At 41.2% G+C, this 17,715-nt stretch overlaps 1 protein-coding gene across 5 annotated transcripts in view; it reads left to right on the top strand.

Moving 5' to 3' along the window:
* The window catches only part of slc39a10 (solute carrier family 39 member 10), a 64,806-nt gene that overhangs the window by 31,712 nt on the left and 15,379 nt on the right, over nt 1-17,715 (top strand). For 4 of the 5 annotated variants that reach the window (XM_021578737.2, XM_021578740.2, XM_036958568.1 and 1 more), the window contains 2 exons: nt 2,074-2,249; nt 9,253-9,432. In XM_021578737.2, coding sequence (XP_021434412.1) covers nt 2,074-2,249; nt 9,253-9,432 — 356 coding nt within the window. The remainder of the gene's footprint in view (nt 1-2,073; nt 2,250-9,252; nt 9,433-17,715) is intronic. The other variant, XM_036958569.1, reaches the window with a different exon arrangement.

Below are 17,715 nucleotides of genomic sequence, written 5' to 3'. Positions count from 1 at the left end.
CTGAGACCATTCATGTGTGGGGTTGCTTCTCGGCCAAGGGAGTGGGCTCACTCACAACTTTGCCTAAGAACACAGCCATGAATAAAGAATGGTACCAACACATCCTCAGAGAGCAACTTCTCCCAACCATCTAGGAACAGTTTGGTGACGAACAATACCTTTTCCAGCACGATGGAGCCCCTTGCCATAAGGCAAAAGTGATAACTAAGTGGCTCGGGGAACAGAACATCGATATTTTGGATCCTTGGCCAGGAAACTCCCCAGACCTTAATCCCATTGAGAACTTGTGGTCAATCCTCAAGAGGCAGGTGGACAAACAAAAACCCAAATTCTGACAACCTCTAAGCATTGATTATGCAAGAATGGGCTGCCATCAGTGCCATGTGGCTCAAAAGTTAATTGACAGCATGCCAAGGCGGATTGCAGAGGTTTTGAAAAAGAAGGGTCAGCACTGGAAATATTGACTTTTTGCATCAACTTCATGTAATTGTCAATAAAAGCCTTTGACACTTATGAAATGCTTGTAATTATACTTCAGTATTCCATAGTAACATCAAAAATATCTAAAGACACCTGAAGCGGCAAACTTTGTGGAAATTCATGTGTCATTCTCAAACTTTTGGCCACGACTATATACCGACTATGTCCACATCCCCCCCATCAGACTATTTTATTGGTAAACTACACAGTAATGTAAAAGTTTGATTTAAAAAAAATAATATGGTCCAATACGTAATATAGTACACGTCGTCATTTCCTTTTAATCCAGAAAATTAAAAGTTAGAAAAAGTAGGAGGGATACTAAGAGTGGATTTAAAAGAGAACATGAATCAGCGTACAATGACACATTTTTGTTTTTAAGCCCTGGATTTCTAATCCCTTCATATTGTTGCATCTGTTTTTAACAACTAACATTTTGATGGCAATAATTAATAGATTTGCCCATAGTGGAAAACCCTGTCTTACTACTATTGACTTTATTATTATTACTATTTTTTATTTTATTTTTTTACTTTCTGAGATGCAGTTTGCCAAAAGGCACCTACAAGTGGGCTGTCATGTGGCTTCCATCTAGCCACTCTACCATAAAGGCCTGATTGGTGGAGTGCTGCAGAGATGGTTGTCCTTCTGGAAGATTCTCACATATCTGCAGAGGAACTCTAGAGCTCTGTCAAGGTGACCATCGGGTTCTTGGTCTCCTCCCTGACCAAGGTCCTTCTCCCCTGGTTGCTCAGTTTTGCTCTAGGAAGAGTGTGGTTCCAAGTGTTTTCCATTTAAGAATGATAGAGACCACTGTGTTCTAGGGGACCTTCAATGCTGTAGTAATTTGGTACCCTTCCCCAGTGCTGTGCCTCGACACAATCCTGTCTCGGAGCTCAATGTACAATTCATGGCAAGAAAGACTTGGCAAGAAAGGACTGTCGCAGTCCACCCTTGACATCAATTGTCTGGATGATGAGCCTGCATTTTCAGTCTTCGACACCTGCCAGATCTGAATGCTGGTGGCAGAAGCTAGTATCAGTCTAGCGAATGCGGCACACGTTTGTGACATTGAATTTCACACTACATTAAACATCTAAATTGTTCTTTAGTTTCTCAGTTTTCTAGAGCCCTGGCCCCAACTATGACTGTCAAACTGATCCTGTCATGACCATATACTTTTATGACCTTTTTGATACATTATGTTTCTGTTTTAATTATGGGCCTCTGTTTTGAATAAATGTTCGAGGAGCAAGGACAAAATGAACTCCTAATGACATCTACCAACGTGGCTCTGTGTGTAGCTATTGCTTTCAACAGCGATGGAAGTGGTTGTTACAAAATCTCACTCAAGAAAGTAAGCCTATGAGTAAGCCTATGCCATCAGCTTGTGGACAGTAGACATTTTTCTCTGCAGGGCGACAGGTTTCTGACTATGGTGTCACCCCCCCTTCACAATATTTTTGGCAGTCGATGCATAATGCTCCTTCCCTTACGAGTTGTGGTATGACTCTTTCGGTCTTTCTCTTTCTTCACTCTCTCTCTCACCATCTTTGTCTCTCTCACCCCCTTTCTCTGTTTGTGTGTGTGTAGTGTGGGTCTGGATGTGGGGCTTTGTCTCCATCACCATTATCAGCCTGCTGTCCCTACTGGGTGTAATACTGGTGCCCATCCTCAACCAGGGCTGCTTCAAGTTCCTGCTCACATTCCTGGTTGCCCTGGCTGTGGGCACGCTCAGCGGAGACGCCCTGCTCCACCTGCTGCCACATGTGAGTACTTCTGGCTCCACTGACCCTGTGACACCTCAGTTTCTCAGCCACCCAATCTACACACATCCACCAACAAGTTCAGAGACTTGTTTGGGTTGGTGCATTTTTTGCTTTGTCATTAAGGGGTACTGTGGACGGATTGATGAAGGGGGAAAAAACATTTTAATCCATTTTAGAATAAGGCTGTAATGTAACAATGTGGAAAAGGGCACTGTTAGTACCTTACTGTAATAGATTCCATTTAAATGGATTTTTGCTGTGACTTTCTGGGAGTGGTCTGAGTGGGGAGGGGAAACTGAAAACTAGCTGTTACTAGCAGAGAGGTTTGGATCTCTCTTGTTATTGGTCTATCTATTTACCGCATGGTGATTTCACCTTGGAAAGCTGAACCCCCCCCCCCCCATGCAAACCTGCTGATTAGGGCCTGTGTAGATTGTATTTTCAACCAGCAACTTTGAGGAAATACCACTGATTTTAACTTTAAAAAAAAAATACTTCTACAGTGTTTGTTTCATCAGCTGTACAATATGTTATAATACACAGGAAACGCTATACGTGGAAGAGGGGAGCGGGGCATCCCCACAACAAGAATGGAAATATCTATGCGGGCCCCCCAAAAATAAAGATATTAACATCCGGCACCCCCAAGAGTCAATGTCAGGGCCTAAAACTTTTTAATGACTACCAGACACTGGCATGTAGATTAATACATCTACCAGCCACTTCACCAACCAAAATATTTGTTTTGCGTTACACTAAAAAACTGAAAACAAAATGGATGAGCATGCTTAGTAACATTTCTAAAACAAGATATGTATTACTAGAAAGAAGTAATGTGGTATCTTTCTCAGTTTAATGTAATATTTTGTGACCCGAGTCTTTTAACCAAATATCACAGATTTTGCTGCCCCTTTAAGGTTACTGTGGAATTTCGGCTCTTTTTGCTGACTGATCTTTGACTCGTTCAGTCATAACAAGTCATCTTTTGACTAATTTAGTTAATTTGAGTCAGTCATGCCCAGAGCATTCAGGACCCTCTACTGGGCATCGATGAACTGAACTCTCGAAGTCGTGAACCAGAGTCTTAAGAATCAAATGTCGTTCACCATGGGTTGCTCATTGGAGCTGTCATTTGTGACTGAAACTTGTACATTGTTTAAAGTACGTGTTTACATGTGTGTATTGCTGGGCATGCAAACATAATATTATTTATTGATGCGTTTATTACAAGGTCTAGACTAGTTGTGGCTGCAACTGGACTAGATTTTGAGCAACTCTTGGCGAAATGCATTCCTTGACTGCCGTGAGGGTGATGAGCACAATGTTTGCGAGCTGCAGCGCTCCAAATGTTTCATTCTCGAGTTTGAATTTGTTGAGCTGTGTATGTTTTGGTTCTACAAAGCTGTTTCCAGCATTACATTCAATAATCAATTAATGGCGTTCATTAATGCACCATGCAATCAATTGTCAGTTCCTCCACACATATGCCAGACAGTTGGTGGTCGGAGCACGTCTCTGGAGTCGCTGTGCCGAGGAACGTGTATTAATCGTGCTTTAGGACTCATTACGGCCGGCACGAGCAGATCAAACGAACGACTTAAATTAACAAGTCACTCATGAAAAACAATTCATGACTCTTGAGTCAGTAAAAATAGTAGTTCAAAAATAATAAAAACATTTGCGAATCACATCACTAGTGTGCCTGAAAGAATCTGACTAGTAGAGGCTGACGACATCTCTTTGTTTTTGCTTCCACTGCAGGCAATGTAAATATCCAAGAAACACAAGTCTCACTTTACTAGTTAGACCAACTGTGTGCAGCCCCCCAGACAGGCAGTGTTGCTACGCGAGGTGGGGCACAACGTTTGGATTAAATTGTGCATTAACATGTATGAAACAGAATGGCATAAATACAGTGCCTTGCGAAAGTATTCGGCCCCCTTGAACTTTGCGACCTTTTGCCACATTTCAGGCTTCTAACATAAAGATATAAAACTGTATTTTTTTTGTGAAGAATCAACAACAAGTGGGACACAATCATGAAGTGGAACGACATTTATTGGATATTTCAAACTTTTTTTAACAACTCAAAAACTGAAAAATTGGGCGTGCAAAATTATTCAACCCCCTTAAGTTAATACTTTGTAGCGCCACCTTTTGCTGCGATTACAGCTGTAAGTCGCTTGGGGTATGTCTCTATCAGTTTTGGACATCGAGAGACTGACATTTTTTCCCATTTCTCCTTGCAAAACAGCTCGAGCTCAATGAGGTTGGATGGAGAGCATTTGTGAACAGCAGTTTTCAGTTCTTTCCACAGATTCTCAATTGGATTCAGGTCTGGACTTTGACTTTGCCATTCTAACACCTGGATATGTTTATTTTTGAACCATTCCATTGTAGATTTTGCTTTATGTTTTGGATCATTGTCTTGTTGGAAGACAAATCTCCGTCCCAGTCTCAGGTCTTTTGCAGACTCCATCAGGTTTTCTTCCAGAATGGTCCTGTATTTGGCTCCATCCATCTTCCCATCAATTTTAACCATCTTCCCTGTCCCTGCTGAAGAAAAGCAGGCCCAAACCATGATGCTGCCACCACCATGTTTGACAGTGGGGATGGTGTGTTCAGCTGTGTTGCTTTTACGCCAAACATAACGTTTTGCATTGTTGCCAAAAAGTTCAATTTTGGTTTCATCTGACCAGAGCACCTTCTTCCACATGTTTGGTGTGTCTCCCAGGTGGCTTGTGGCAAACTTTAAACAACCCTTTTTATGGATATCTTTAAGAAATGGCTTTCTTCTTGCCACTCTTCCATAAAGGCCAGATTTGTGCAATATACGACTGATTGTTGTCCTATGGACAGAGTCTCCCACCTCAGCTGTAGATCTCTGCAGTTCATCCAGAGTGATCATGGGCCTCTTGGCTGCATCTCTGATCAGTCTTCTCCTTGTATGAGCTGAAAGTTTAGAGGGACGGCCAGGTCTTGGTAGATTTGCAGTGGTCTGATACTCCTTCCATTTCAATATTATCGCTTGCACAGTGCTCCTTGGGATGTTTAAAGCTTGGGAAATCTTTTTGTATCCAAATCCGGCTTTAAACTTCTTCACAACAGTATCTCGGACCTGCCTGGTGTGTTCCTTGTTCTTCATGATGCTCTCTGCGCTTTTGATGGACCTCTGACACTATCACAGTGCAGGTGCATTTATACGGAGACTTGATTACACACAGGTGGATTGTATTTATCATCATTAGTCATTTAGGTCAACATTGGATCATTCAGAGATCCTCACTGAACTTCTGGAGAGAGTTTGCTGCACTGAAAGTAAAGGGGCTGAATAATTTTGCATGCCCAATTTTTCAGTTTTTGATTTGTTAAAAAAGTTTGAAATATCCAATAAATGTCATTCCACTTCATGATTGTGTCCCACTTGTTGATTCTTCACAAAAAAAATACAGTTTTATATCTTTATGTTTGAAGCCTGAAATGTGGCAAAAGGTCGCACAGTTCAAGGGGGCCGAATACTTTCGCAAGGCACTGTACATAGAAAAATAAATGCTCAGTATCAGTTTTCTATTAATCACAACTCGCATGTGCCCATACTTGACTTGTGACTATTTTTATAAAATTGCCGCACTGTAGAGCCCTGAGGAACTACCCGCCAAAACCTACCTGCATTTGGTGTGTGGCGGGTGTTTCATTTTAGGCCTTGATCCATATGCAATTCGAACACTGAGTAGATCAACTTCTCTGCCCTGTACCACCCACACATCCACCTTGCATGCCATCTGTTCCCGCGTAGCCATGGCACCCAATCCACACACACCCACTTACCACATTCTGGCCCAACGTTAGAGCGTTCAGATAGAAGTGGATTGCGTAGAGCAGACATTATTTAGTTTTCTTGCAGAATAAGAAATACGGTGTTGATTCTTCATGACGTTTTCAGCTGCAAAGTTCTAAACATTGCACCCCACTGCGTAAACCCCTGCCATTGCCAGACCAACTCATTCACTATAAGATCCTGTTCCCTTACCACTGGTGCCCTCGGTGGAATGCCAATATAGTGCCACACATACAGTGCCAAATCCCCTCACAGCCCGCAGCCTGACAGCTCCTTGTGAAGTTTCACACACATGACTCATTCAGATTTTTTTTTCTATCTGTGTAATATCAGACTGCTTTAGTTGAGTTAGCCTTTTGCATTATCCCAGATAATCGTTCTCCACAACCTGCATTCAGACCACCCCAGAAAATCAGCTCCCTGCAAACTATTCCATCCAGACTTCCTCACCTCTGAGTTTCATGCCAGTCATCAACCCATCACCCCTAGTAGCGATGAAATAATTGCCTTGACATTTCATACTGTTATCAAGTTCAGGAATCCTGGCCATGAAATTAAAAAAAGTTACTAGCTAAGCATTTTCTAAAGTTTCTCTGTTATTTTAAAGAAACAGTACGTTTGTTGCTAAATGGCACTATGCTTATCCTTGTAATTCCAATCATAACTATTTTATTAACATTCTTTTGGCCAAATATTATATTCACAAATGTAAATTGAGTTTATTTCACTGTTACAATTTTATAAGTCCCTCAAACCTCAAAGTATTAGAAGTCATGTCTGTTAATGTCTCACTGCCTTGTCACATCTAAAAATGTCCCGAATTGGTGTTTTTATTTTTTCATTGTATACAAAGAAATGTCTCTGTCTTGATGTGTAATATTGATATTATTTTTGCAATAAACACACAAGTTTTTCAGCACTATGCTAAAATAGTTATATTCATTGAATTTCGAAAAAAAGTACACCGCATCTAGTCTGGTACCAACCTTTTTTAGCCAACATTCCACGTTCAGCATGCAGCTGGATGTCCGGCGGGGTTGCTAATTGGTTTTTGGAAATTACATTCATATTTTCCATGACAACGTGCAGCTTCAAAATTAGAATTATACAAAGTCAAAAACAACAAATTAGCTGTTAGCTAGGCAAGTTGTTGCATTTTAAAATCAAAGCTACAATGTTTTGTTTGAATTGCAGTATATCTTTAGTTTGAGAATTTAATCAAATCAAGCTTTATTTATACAGGCAGCACATTTCAGACATGGAATGCAACACAATGTGCTTCACATGATTTTATTATTTTTTTATTTTTTTTATGAAAAAAATGTAAATAATAGCTTAAATATTTACTACACAACAAACATGTGGTGATAACACTGAAGGAGCGAAACTGAATGACTAAAGATGCGTTTTTAAGTTCTCTTTTAAACAGGTCTACAGGTTCGGCCCCTCTGGTTCTCTGGCAGGCTATTCCAGAGATTGGGGGCATAATAACTAAAGGCTGCTTCTCCATGCCTCTTGTTCCTAGGATATGGGATAGTTAACAGGCTGCCAGAGGACCTGAAGGACCTACTGGGTACATACATGAAATGTATTGGGGTGCACAATCATGGATTGATTTTAAAACAATAGAAGAATCTTAATGTATTATATTTTATTAGAAAAATTCTGCAGAGACCTTAACCAATGTAACGTGTGCTCCATCTGGTCTTGGTCATTACCTGTGCTCCAGCATTCTATGTTTTGCAGTTGACTAATGGCTTTTTTTGGGTAGACCAGACAGGAGAGCATTACAGTACTCAACCCTGCTTGTCCTAAATGCATGGATGAGTCTCTGTATCAGCCTGAGAGAGAAACGGCCACACCTTGCCAATGTTCCTCATGTGGTAAAAAAGCTATTTTAGTCACATTCCTAATGTGTGATTTGAAATTTAGATCCGACTCTAAAATAACATGTAGGTTTTTCAACCTGGTGTTCTTTATTACCTGTGAATTAAAATGTGAGGCCAGATTCTTTCTGTCCGTCCCGTCCGCAAGTACCTTGGCCTTTGTCTTGATTTAGCTGGAGAAGTTGTGAGCCATCCAAGTATTTATCACTAATACAGTCTAATAATTTATCTGTGAAGTTGAAATCTTCTGACACTCTAATGTAAAGTATGCGTAGCAGTGAAAATCGTGTGTGAGAGTAAAAACTGACCGGTACCATTTTTTTTTTTTCTCAGTTGCTGTATGTTCACCAAGGGTGACAAACTTTATACTGGTTCAATAGGTTCTAAACTAATTTACTTCTCCAGTATGTCCAGAAGGACATCATGGTCAAAAATGTAGACATGAGCTAGCAACTTTTCAGACAAAAACGCCACAGAACAATGAGCCATATGTTTCACCGAATGTATACATCTGAAGCATCTGGTTGGCATTTCCACTCACCACGGAATATAGTGGCCGACAGTCGGAGAAGATGGAGCGAGACGCATTTTTTTTTTTACCGTTTTGGAGCGTAGGCTATATCACCTGTTTTAAGTTCATTCGCACATTTTTCATGCCTCTGACATACGGTAATGATGATTAAAAAGTGGTGTAATAGCCTACAGTTTTCTTGACCTTTTGTTTTAATTAATGTGATAGGCTCATGTTTTACCGCTACGCCGTACCACACTTTCTTTTGCCGTGACACTGTAGCGGACCGCCTTATTTTAACCCATGGTTATTGCACATGTGTACTTCAGAGTAGGCATTTGCCAATAGGTTTGTGCTTGGCTCTGCCCACCTCGATTGTTCTGCCCACTGATTCATTTTCTTCCATTGGAAACGACAGGATGTGGTCTCTTGTGTTAGTTATAAAAGTCTTTGCTTACGTGATCTGTGAAGAAAATAAATGTTTATGTAGTTCCAATATTTGCATAACTTTTGTGATTTGGAGTACAGCTATGAGGGTTATCGACTCAGGATCAAATCCTCATCTCCTCGGTCATTAATGAGAATGTTCATATTTGAAGATTGAAGAAAGGCCAGTCTCTTTGACAAATGACAGGAGAGGCGAGGAGTGGAATGTTAGCTAAAAAGACTGGTACTCTGGCTACACTATACCACAATTTCCTATTACATACCAGTGGAAACAAGACTGTAAAATAGTGCAACCAATGTTTTTTTGTTTTCATCTCGCAGGCTCAAGGGGAGCACGACCACAGCCACGGTGAGTCAGGAAACAAGAGCAACACTAAAGAGGTGGACATGCTCACTGCCTTTGACGGGGTCTGGAAGGGCCTGACAGCGCTGGCTGGAATCTACTTCCTCTTTATTATTGAGCACTGCCTCGGCATGTTCAAACACTACAAAGACGCAGGGGTAAGGAGAAGCCATGCACCCATACCTGATTGAATGCTATGGAAATAACTTCATAACTAGGTGTTTACCAGAGGTGGGACCAAGTCATTGTTTTAGAAGTCACAATTAAGTCTCCAGTCTTAGCACTCAAGTCCCAAGTCTAGACAGTCAAGTCCGAGTCAAGTTTCAAGTCCTAAACAAGTCATGTGCTCTTCACCAAATGTAATACAATTTCATATTTATAACAAGAGTAATAGTTAGTATATTACATTTACAAATCATGAATGACTTAAAATATGTATCCCCCCCCCCCTAATCGGGCGATGTAGGCCCGGTTACAAACTCAGGTCTCCGGTGTGAGAAAATCACTTAGCAAACTGAGCCACTAATAGTCGGAGAACCCAGAAGATGAGGCAGACACAGCAGTTCTTGAGACGGTGTTTTAATAAAGTTAAAAGGAAAGTTCTTCAGGCAAAAATATAAATCCACAACGTCAAAAGTAATTCCAAGAGAAAAAGGTAATCCTCCAAGTCGAAAGGTAAATCCACAAGGTGGTAGGTACAGCAGACAAAAGCCTCAAAAGATAATCAAAAATAAATAAACGAGAACAAAAACCGAGTACCACGAGAGTCCAACTGGAGCAACAAATGTTCACAGCATCGCCGGGGCTGGGTGCTAACATTCAAACACAGAGCAAAGAACTGAGGAAAACTAAGGGTTTAAATACATTCAAGGGAAACGAGGCACAGGTGCAAATAATAACTGGAAACAAGGGAAAACAAAAGGGTCAAAAAACACTGAGTGCATCTAGTGTCCAAAACCGGAACAATCCTGACACCACGTGCAACTTTTTCTCAGCTGGCACAATTTGATTGGCTGCTGTCTAATTCAAACTGTAATCCGTTAAATGAAGAGTTTATGCGCTGCACACTTTTTCCTTTTATTATTAGGTTGGGTTTGTGTAGCGTGTCAAGTCAAAAGGCTCAAGTCCAAGTTAAGTCTCGAGTCATTGGTGTCAAAGTCGAGTTGCAAGTCACCATATTTGTGACTCGAGTGCACACCACTGGTGTTTACTATTGTGAACTGGTATTCAGAATACCTGGTAAGTAAGACATACCTTATGACGTGAAAGAGTAGATTGTAGGAAATACCGTGCCTTAAAGTATTCACCCCCCCCCCCCCCATGACAGTTTCCACATTTTGTTGTTAGTCTGAATTTAAAATTGATTCAGTTTTGATTTTTGTATCAATGATCTACACATAATGTCAAAGTGTAATTATGATTTCAGAAATGTTTACAAATTAATAACAAATGAAACGCTGAAATGTGCTTAACAAGTCACGGATTCACTGTGTTTAACATGATTTTTAAATGATTACCCTGTACAGTTGAAGTCGGAAGTTTACATCACTTAGGTTGGAGTCATTAAAACTTGTTTTTCAACCACTCCACAAATTTCTTGTTAACAAACTATAGTTTTGGCAAGTTGGTTAGCCTCTCTGGGATATGTGGGACAGTAGCGTCCCACTTGGCCAAAAGCTAGAGAAAATGCAGAGCGCCAAATTCGAATAAATTCCTATAAAAATCTAACTTTCATGAAATCACACAGGTAAGATACCAAATTACAGCTACACGTGTTGTGAATCCAGCCAACATGTCAGATTTAAAAAAGGCTTTTCGGTGAAAGCAAACGATGCTATTATCTGAGGATAGCACCTCCGTAAACAAAAGAGAACATTTCAACCCTGCAGGCATTTCAACAAAACGCAGGAATAAAAATATAAATCATGCCTTACGAGCTTCTTCTGTTGGCACTCCAATATGTCCCATAAACATCACAAATAGTCCTTTCGTTCAATTAATTCCGTCCATACATATCCAAAATGTCCATTTTATTTGGCGCGTTTGAGCCAGAAAAACACCGGTTCCAATTTGCGAGAAATGCAACCACTCAGACAGTCATGGCCACAGACCGACCATCCACTGGACCAAAAATAAAGTTTACAATGCTTTAAAATATAAATATATATATTTATATGAGAAACATTTAAATATTAATTCCCAGAAACCTGACAGTTTGACAGCCCCAAAACATATGCAACAGTGTGGCTGGTTCCACTTTACATCTGACACAGGTAGGATCAAAATCAGAGAATATTCTTCCAAGTTTGGCCCCCGACCAGTGGATACGGTGAACCACCTTGAATTGAATGAGGCTGTGTCTAGTGCTAAAGTTCCTCCCCCAAATCCTTTTCCCATCAAGTCTTTAAAGGCACCAAAGAAGGGTTCTTCTGTAAGTCATTAATGATTGCATATACATCTGAAATTGCGCCCCTAGGAAGCTTGTTCAACTCCAAGATGCTCTCTATAGCTGTATTCTCAGGCCTATTGGGAAATCCAGGTGTGTTAGCTCTGACAAAGTTTCTAGTCTGGAGATAGCGGAAAAAGTGGGATTTTTCGGAGATTGAACTTTTCCTGCAGCTGAGAAAGAGGCAAATGTATCATCAAAGAATAATTGGGCTAGCGAGGAGAGTGCCTAGTGAGTGCCAAATGCCAAAAGCCCCATCATTCAAAGATGGAGGAAATAAAATGTTCTGATTGATTGGGCCTGATAGAGAAAAGCCTCGGAGGCTAAAGGCTAAACGGAACTGATTCCGCATTTTAAGAGACTGCTTTACAATTGGGTTGACACACCTTTTGCCTAGGGACACTGGGAGAGACGAGCACAACACAGAGGAAAGTGCTGCAGGTTTACACGATTCAGACTCCATCTGGACCCAGAGTGGTCTAGGGCCAGTAGGATCAGTCTGCCGCCAGTACAGAACGGCTCTGAATTTTGCAGCCCAGTAGTATGTCTGAAAATTTGGTAGAGCTAAAGTAAAAGTGGCAAGGAAATATTCAGGGAAATATTCAAATTTGTTTCAGGAAAACTTTGACCTAGGCTTCTGTAAATGTTTTCTACTAATCTGTGGTACCTTGCCATCCCAAATAAAATGCATGAATGTTTGATCCAGTGAAATAAAAAAAGATTTTGGAATAAAAATGGGTAAACATTGAAATAAAAATTTAAATTTGGGCAACACATTCATTTTAATGACATTAATCCTTCCGATAAGAGAAAGGGGTAGCGAATTCCAAAAATTAAAAGATTGTTTCAAGCTGTCTGCTAGAGCAACAAAGTTTTCCTGAAACAAATTTGAATATTTCCTTGCCACTTTTACTCCCAAGTAAGTGAATTGATCCCGGACAATCCTAAACTGAGAACTTGTAAAAGAGCACTTTAAAGCAGCCTTGTTTACCGGAAAAAGCTCACTCTTGCCTAGATTCAGCTTGTACCCTGAGATTGATCCAAACTTTTTAAGAACAGATAGGGCACGTGGCAATGAGGTATCGGGGTTGGAGATAAACAAAAGGAGGTCGTCAGCATATAGCGAGACTTTCTGCTCCCAGCCCGCACTGATTATACCTTGAATGGCATCATTAGAGCGTAGTGCAATGGCGAGAGGCTCGATTGCCAAAGCAAACAACAAGGGGGAGAGTGGACAACCCTGTCTGGATCTGCGGTGCAAGGGAAAATAGTCAGAGGACAAGTTATTAGTCCGTACCGAAGCCATGGGGGGAAAAATAAAGAATCTTTATCCACGCAATGAATTTGGGGCCAAAGCCAAATCTGTAAAGGGCAGCGGTTAGGTAATCCCACTCAACGCGGTCAAACGCTTTTTCGGCACCAAGTGAGACCACCACCTCCGGGTCCTCCGGCGCTGGGGAGTACAGTATATTCATGAGGCGCCTAATATTGAAAAATAAATGCCTATTTCTCACAATGCCAGTCTGGTCAGAGTGTATTACTTGGTGCAGCAAGCCTTCCATACGGATGGCTAAAAGCTTAGCTAGGATTTTGTAATCACAGTTTAAAAGCGAGATTGGGCGATAGGATCCACATTCCAGGGGGTCTTTGTTTTTCTTTAGTAGTAATGAAATTGAAGCCTGATAAAGACTAGGCGGCAGCTTTGAAGTATTGAGGCACTCTGCAAATAGTTGAGACAAGAATGGGCAAAGCAGACCAGAAAACGTCCTGTAAAATTCGGTTGGAAAACCGTCCCGACCCGGTGATTTACGACTTTGCAACAGCAGTGTCCGCAATGAAATCTCCTCTAGCGTAAATTCTTCTTCTAGACAGTCATGGGAGTCTATCAATTGAAGGCATATTCAAGCCTTTAAAGAAGGAGTCAATCAGCAAAGGGTCTTGAGGGGATTGAGGTGTATAGCGCAGAGTAAAATTGTTTAAATTGATCTCTTTATGAATAACTGTGGTGGCACCAGACGGGGTCCTTATTTGTGGGATTAAATGTGAGGCCTCAGATTTACAGATCTGATGCGCAAGGAGTTTACTGGCCTTGTCGCCTTGTTCATAGACTTTGGTATCGAGCTCGCAAGAGTAACTGTTCAGCTTGCCTGGTAGAAAGCTCATCAAATTCAGATTGGAGTAGTTGCCGCTCTTTATGCAGATCAGAGGAAGGATCCGTTGCATACTTCTCATCCAATGTGGCTATGGACTCGCTCAGGTCCCGAAGTCGCTGGGAGCGAACTCTGTTTTGGTTGGCTGTATAAGAAATAATTTGGCCACGTAGGTATGCTTTGAGACTCCCATATGGTAGAGCAGGACATACCTGGTGTTGAATTCGTTTCTAGGAATAAGGTGATTTCAGAAGAAATGAAATTGACAAACTCCTTATCTGAGAGTAAAATGGGGTTGAGACGCCATTGATAACACCTAGGAGGTCGCTGGGGAAACTCTAGTTCAAGCACTAATGGTGAATGGTCAGAGAACAATACTCTCGTAAGTACACTGCCGAAGGTTAGGCAGAAGTTTTTTGTCCAAAAAGAAGTAGTCAATCCGGGAGTATGTTTGATGAACATGAGAATAAGTTCGCCAACTATACAAGACTAGCCTGTTATATCTAAACATAATTGTACCACAGGTGGGTTACTTGCTATCCACAGTTTGCAAGCAACGGTTGCTGAACTGTGAGCATGTTCAAGACTTCTGAATGTGACGTTGAATGTGAGCCATAGCCTCATCTGGAGATTCAAATGTGTAGTCTTTACCCTCATGAGATATCCATAAACGGGCCGGGAATCGCAGTCCATACTTCACACTTGGATGGTCCCGAAGTACTCATTTGGCCTGTCCGAAAGCTGCGCGCTGCCTGGAAACAGTGGGGGAGTAGTCCTGGTAGATGGAGAAGCTCTGTCCTTGAAAGCTCAGAGTGGTATTGCGGGCTCGTCGGAGGATCTCCATCTTCTCATGAAAAAAGTGCACTCAAAGAATTATGTCACGGGGCCTCCCGGGGCTTTGAGCGCAGCGACCGGTGGGCTCGATCAATCAGGGGCTTTTCATCTAAGGCAAGAACATCCTTCAGCAGCCCTGAAACGAAATCCGTGGCGCAATGCATTTCCGCTGACTCTGGGAACGATACAAGTCTCAGATTATTGCGGTGAGAGAATCGCTCTAAACTCACACAGCTCTCCTTCACCTTTTTCAAATCCGCAGTTAGGCGTTTAACTTCAGCCTCCAGGGATGTAGTTAAGTCGGAGACATTAGTAGCGGAGGTCTCCAGTTCTGCAATCGTTGTAGTGTGTGACGCAGTTGTTTTGAGTAATGTGATTGCTGGCAGTCTCGTTCCGCAGGATGGTTAAATGTGCTTTTAAAGTATCAGAAACCTCCTGTATTCTGGCCTCAATCGTAGCAACCACCTGTGTTTTCATTTCAACTATCTCAGAGCGTAGTAGTTTGATGGCCTCGAATGTTCATTTCAGCGCCGCCAGGCCAAGCCGCACCCCCGGGTAAAGTGTGCGTCCCCGGGCCCTCAGACTCAGGAGAGGGCGGTGATGAGAGCGGGTCTTGTAGGCCAGGTTTTCTCAAAGTCATGCTTTTGGCCTTATGCTTGGTCGACATGCTGACATTCGGAAGCAAAGTAGTCTTGGTTTTTACAGAAAGGGATCACCAAATTAATATTTGAAAATAAATATGGTTCTGCTGCAAAATTCACAAACTTTAAGAATACCACGGGAGCAAACGGAAAACACGTCAGTCGCACATGGCGTCCCTCCTATCCCCCCGACTGTGCCTTTTTAAACCGCTTGGAAAATTCCAGAAAATTGTCATGGCTTTAGAAGCTTCTGATAGGCTAATTGACATAATTTGAGTCAATTGGAGGTATACCTGTGGATGTATTTCAAGGCCTACCTTCAAACTCAGTACCTCTTTGCTTGACGTCATGGGAAAATCAAAAGAAATAAGCCATGACCTCAGGAAAAAGAATTGTAGACCTCTACAAGTCTGGTTCATCCTTTGGAGCAATTTCCAAACACCTGAAGGTACCATGTTCATCTGTACAAACAATAGTATGCAAGTATAAACACCATGGTACCATGCAGCCATCATACCTCTTAGGAAGGTGACGCGTTCTGTCTCCTAGAGATGAACGTACTTTGGTGCGAAAAGTGCAAATCAATCGCAAAACAACTGCAAAGGACCTTGTTAAGATGCTGGAGGAAACCGGTACAAAAGTATCTATATCCACAGTAAAACGAGTCCTATATCGACAACCTGAACGGCCGCTCAGCAAGGAAGAAGCCATTGCTCCAAAACCGCCATTTAAAAAAGCCAGACTATGGTTTGCAACTGCACATGGAGACAAAAAGCGTACCTTTTGGAGAAATGTCCTCTGGTCTGATGAAACAAAAATAGAACTGTTTGGCCATAATGACCATCATTATGTTTGGAGGAAAAAGGGGGAGGCTTGCAAGCCGAAGAACACCATCCCAACTGTGAAGCACGGGGGTGGCAGCATCATGTTGTGGGGGTGCTTTGCCCGCAGGAGGAAATGGTGCACTTCAAAAAATAGATGGCATTATGAGTTAGAAAAATTATTTTGAGACATTGAAGCAACATCTCAAGACATCAGTCAGGAAGTTAAAGCTTGGTCACAAATGGATCTTCCAAATGGATAATGACCCCAAGCATACTTCCAAAGTTGTGGAAAAATGGCTTAAGGACAACCAAGTCAAGGTATTGGAGTGGCCATCACAAAGCCCTGACCTCAATCCCATAGAAAATTTGTGGGCAGAACTGAAAAAGAGTGGGCGAGCAAGGACGCATACCCACCTGACTCAGTTACACCAGCTCTGTCAGCAGGAATGGTCCAGAAATCACTCAACCTAAGGCTACCTGAAGTTTGACAATTTAAAGGCAATGCTACCAAATACTAATTGAGTGTATATAAACTTCTGACCCACTGGGAATGTGATGTAATAAATAATAGCTGAAATAAATAATTCTCTCTATTATTATTCTGACATTTCACATTTTTACAATAAAGTGGTGATCCTAACTGGCCTAAAACAGGGATTTTTTTACTGGGATTAAATGTCATGTTTGTGAAACAGAGTTCAAATATATTTGGCTCAGGTGTATGCAAATTTCCGACTTCAACTGTACATTGGATTTGCTTACCAAGACAACCTCGAATGTCCTAATTACAGTTTTATGCGGAAATCGCTCCAACATTTCCTGGTTGTTAAAATTCTAATAGTTTGACTTTCAGTTTGTGACAAAAGATTGTACAATGATTCTCTATAATATAATATAATAATATATATAATAATATATAATATAATCTAAATCACTTTGAAATATATTTTCAATAACCAAAAATATTGTATTTTCAGCATTTTGAAGCTGGTGTACAAAACCAAAAGTAAAAGATGCAAATAACAAACTTAAGCACGGGAAATGTAGTAATAGCGCACATTAAACAGATCTACCGCTTCTTAGTCTTGCTTTCATTGAGTGACAGATCTGTATGTCATTATGACCGGGTTGCTCAAAAAGTTACATATTGCAGCAGAGCTTCAAGATTTAAAAATAATAATGGGCTAATATTGTGTCTCAGCTGTAAGAGCTGCCAAAGGTGATTTTAACATGTATTGTGTCAGGTGGTTGAATACATATCCTCTTGATACTAGCCATCCCGGACCCGGGATCGTAAATACAGCCTCAAGCCCATCACCATAACGCAACGTTAACTATTCATGAAAATCGCAAATGAAATGAAATAAATATGCTAGCTCTCAAGCTTAGCCTTTTGTTAACAACACTGTCATCTCAGATTTTCAAAATATGCTTTTCAACCATAGCAAAACAAGCATTTGTGTAAGAGTATTGATAGCTAGCGTAGCATTTAGCGTAGCATTCAGCGGGCAACATTTTCACAACACGAAAAGCATTCAAATAAAAT

The sequence above is a fragment of the Oncorhynchus mykiss genome, chromosome 22, assembly GCF_013265735.2.
Source record: "Oncorhynchus mykiss isolate Arlee chromosome 22, USDA_OmykA_1.1, whole genome shotgun sequence".
Taxonomy (NCBI): Eukaryota; Metazoa; Chordata; class Actinopteri; order Salmoniformes; family Salmonidae; genus Oncorhynchus; species Oncorhynchus mykiss.
Note: the sequence above shows the minus strand (reverse complement) of the source record. Positions and strands in the feature narration are given on the sequence as shown.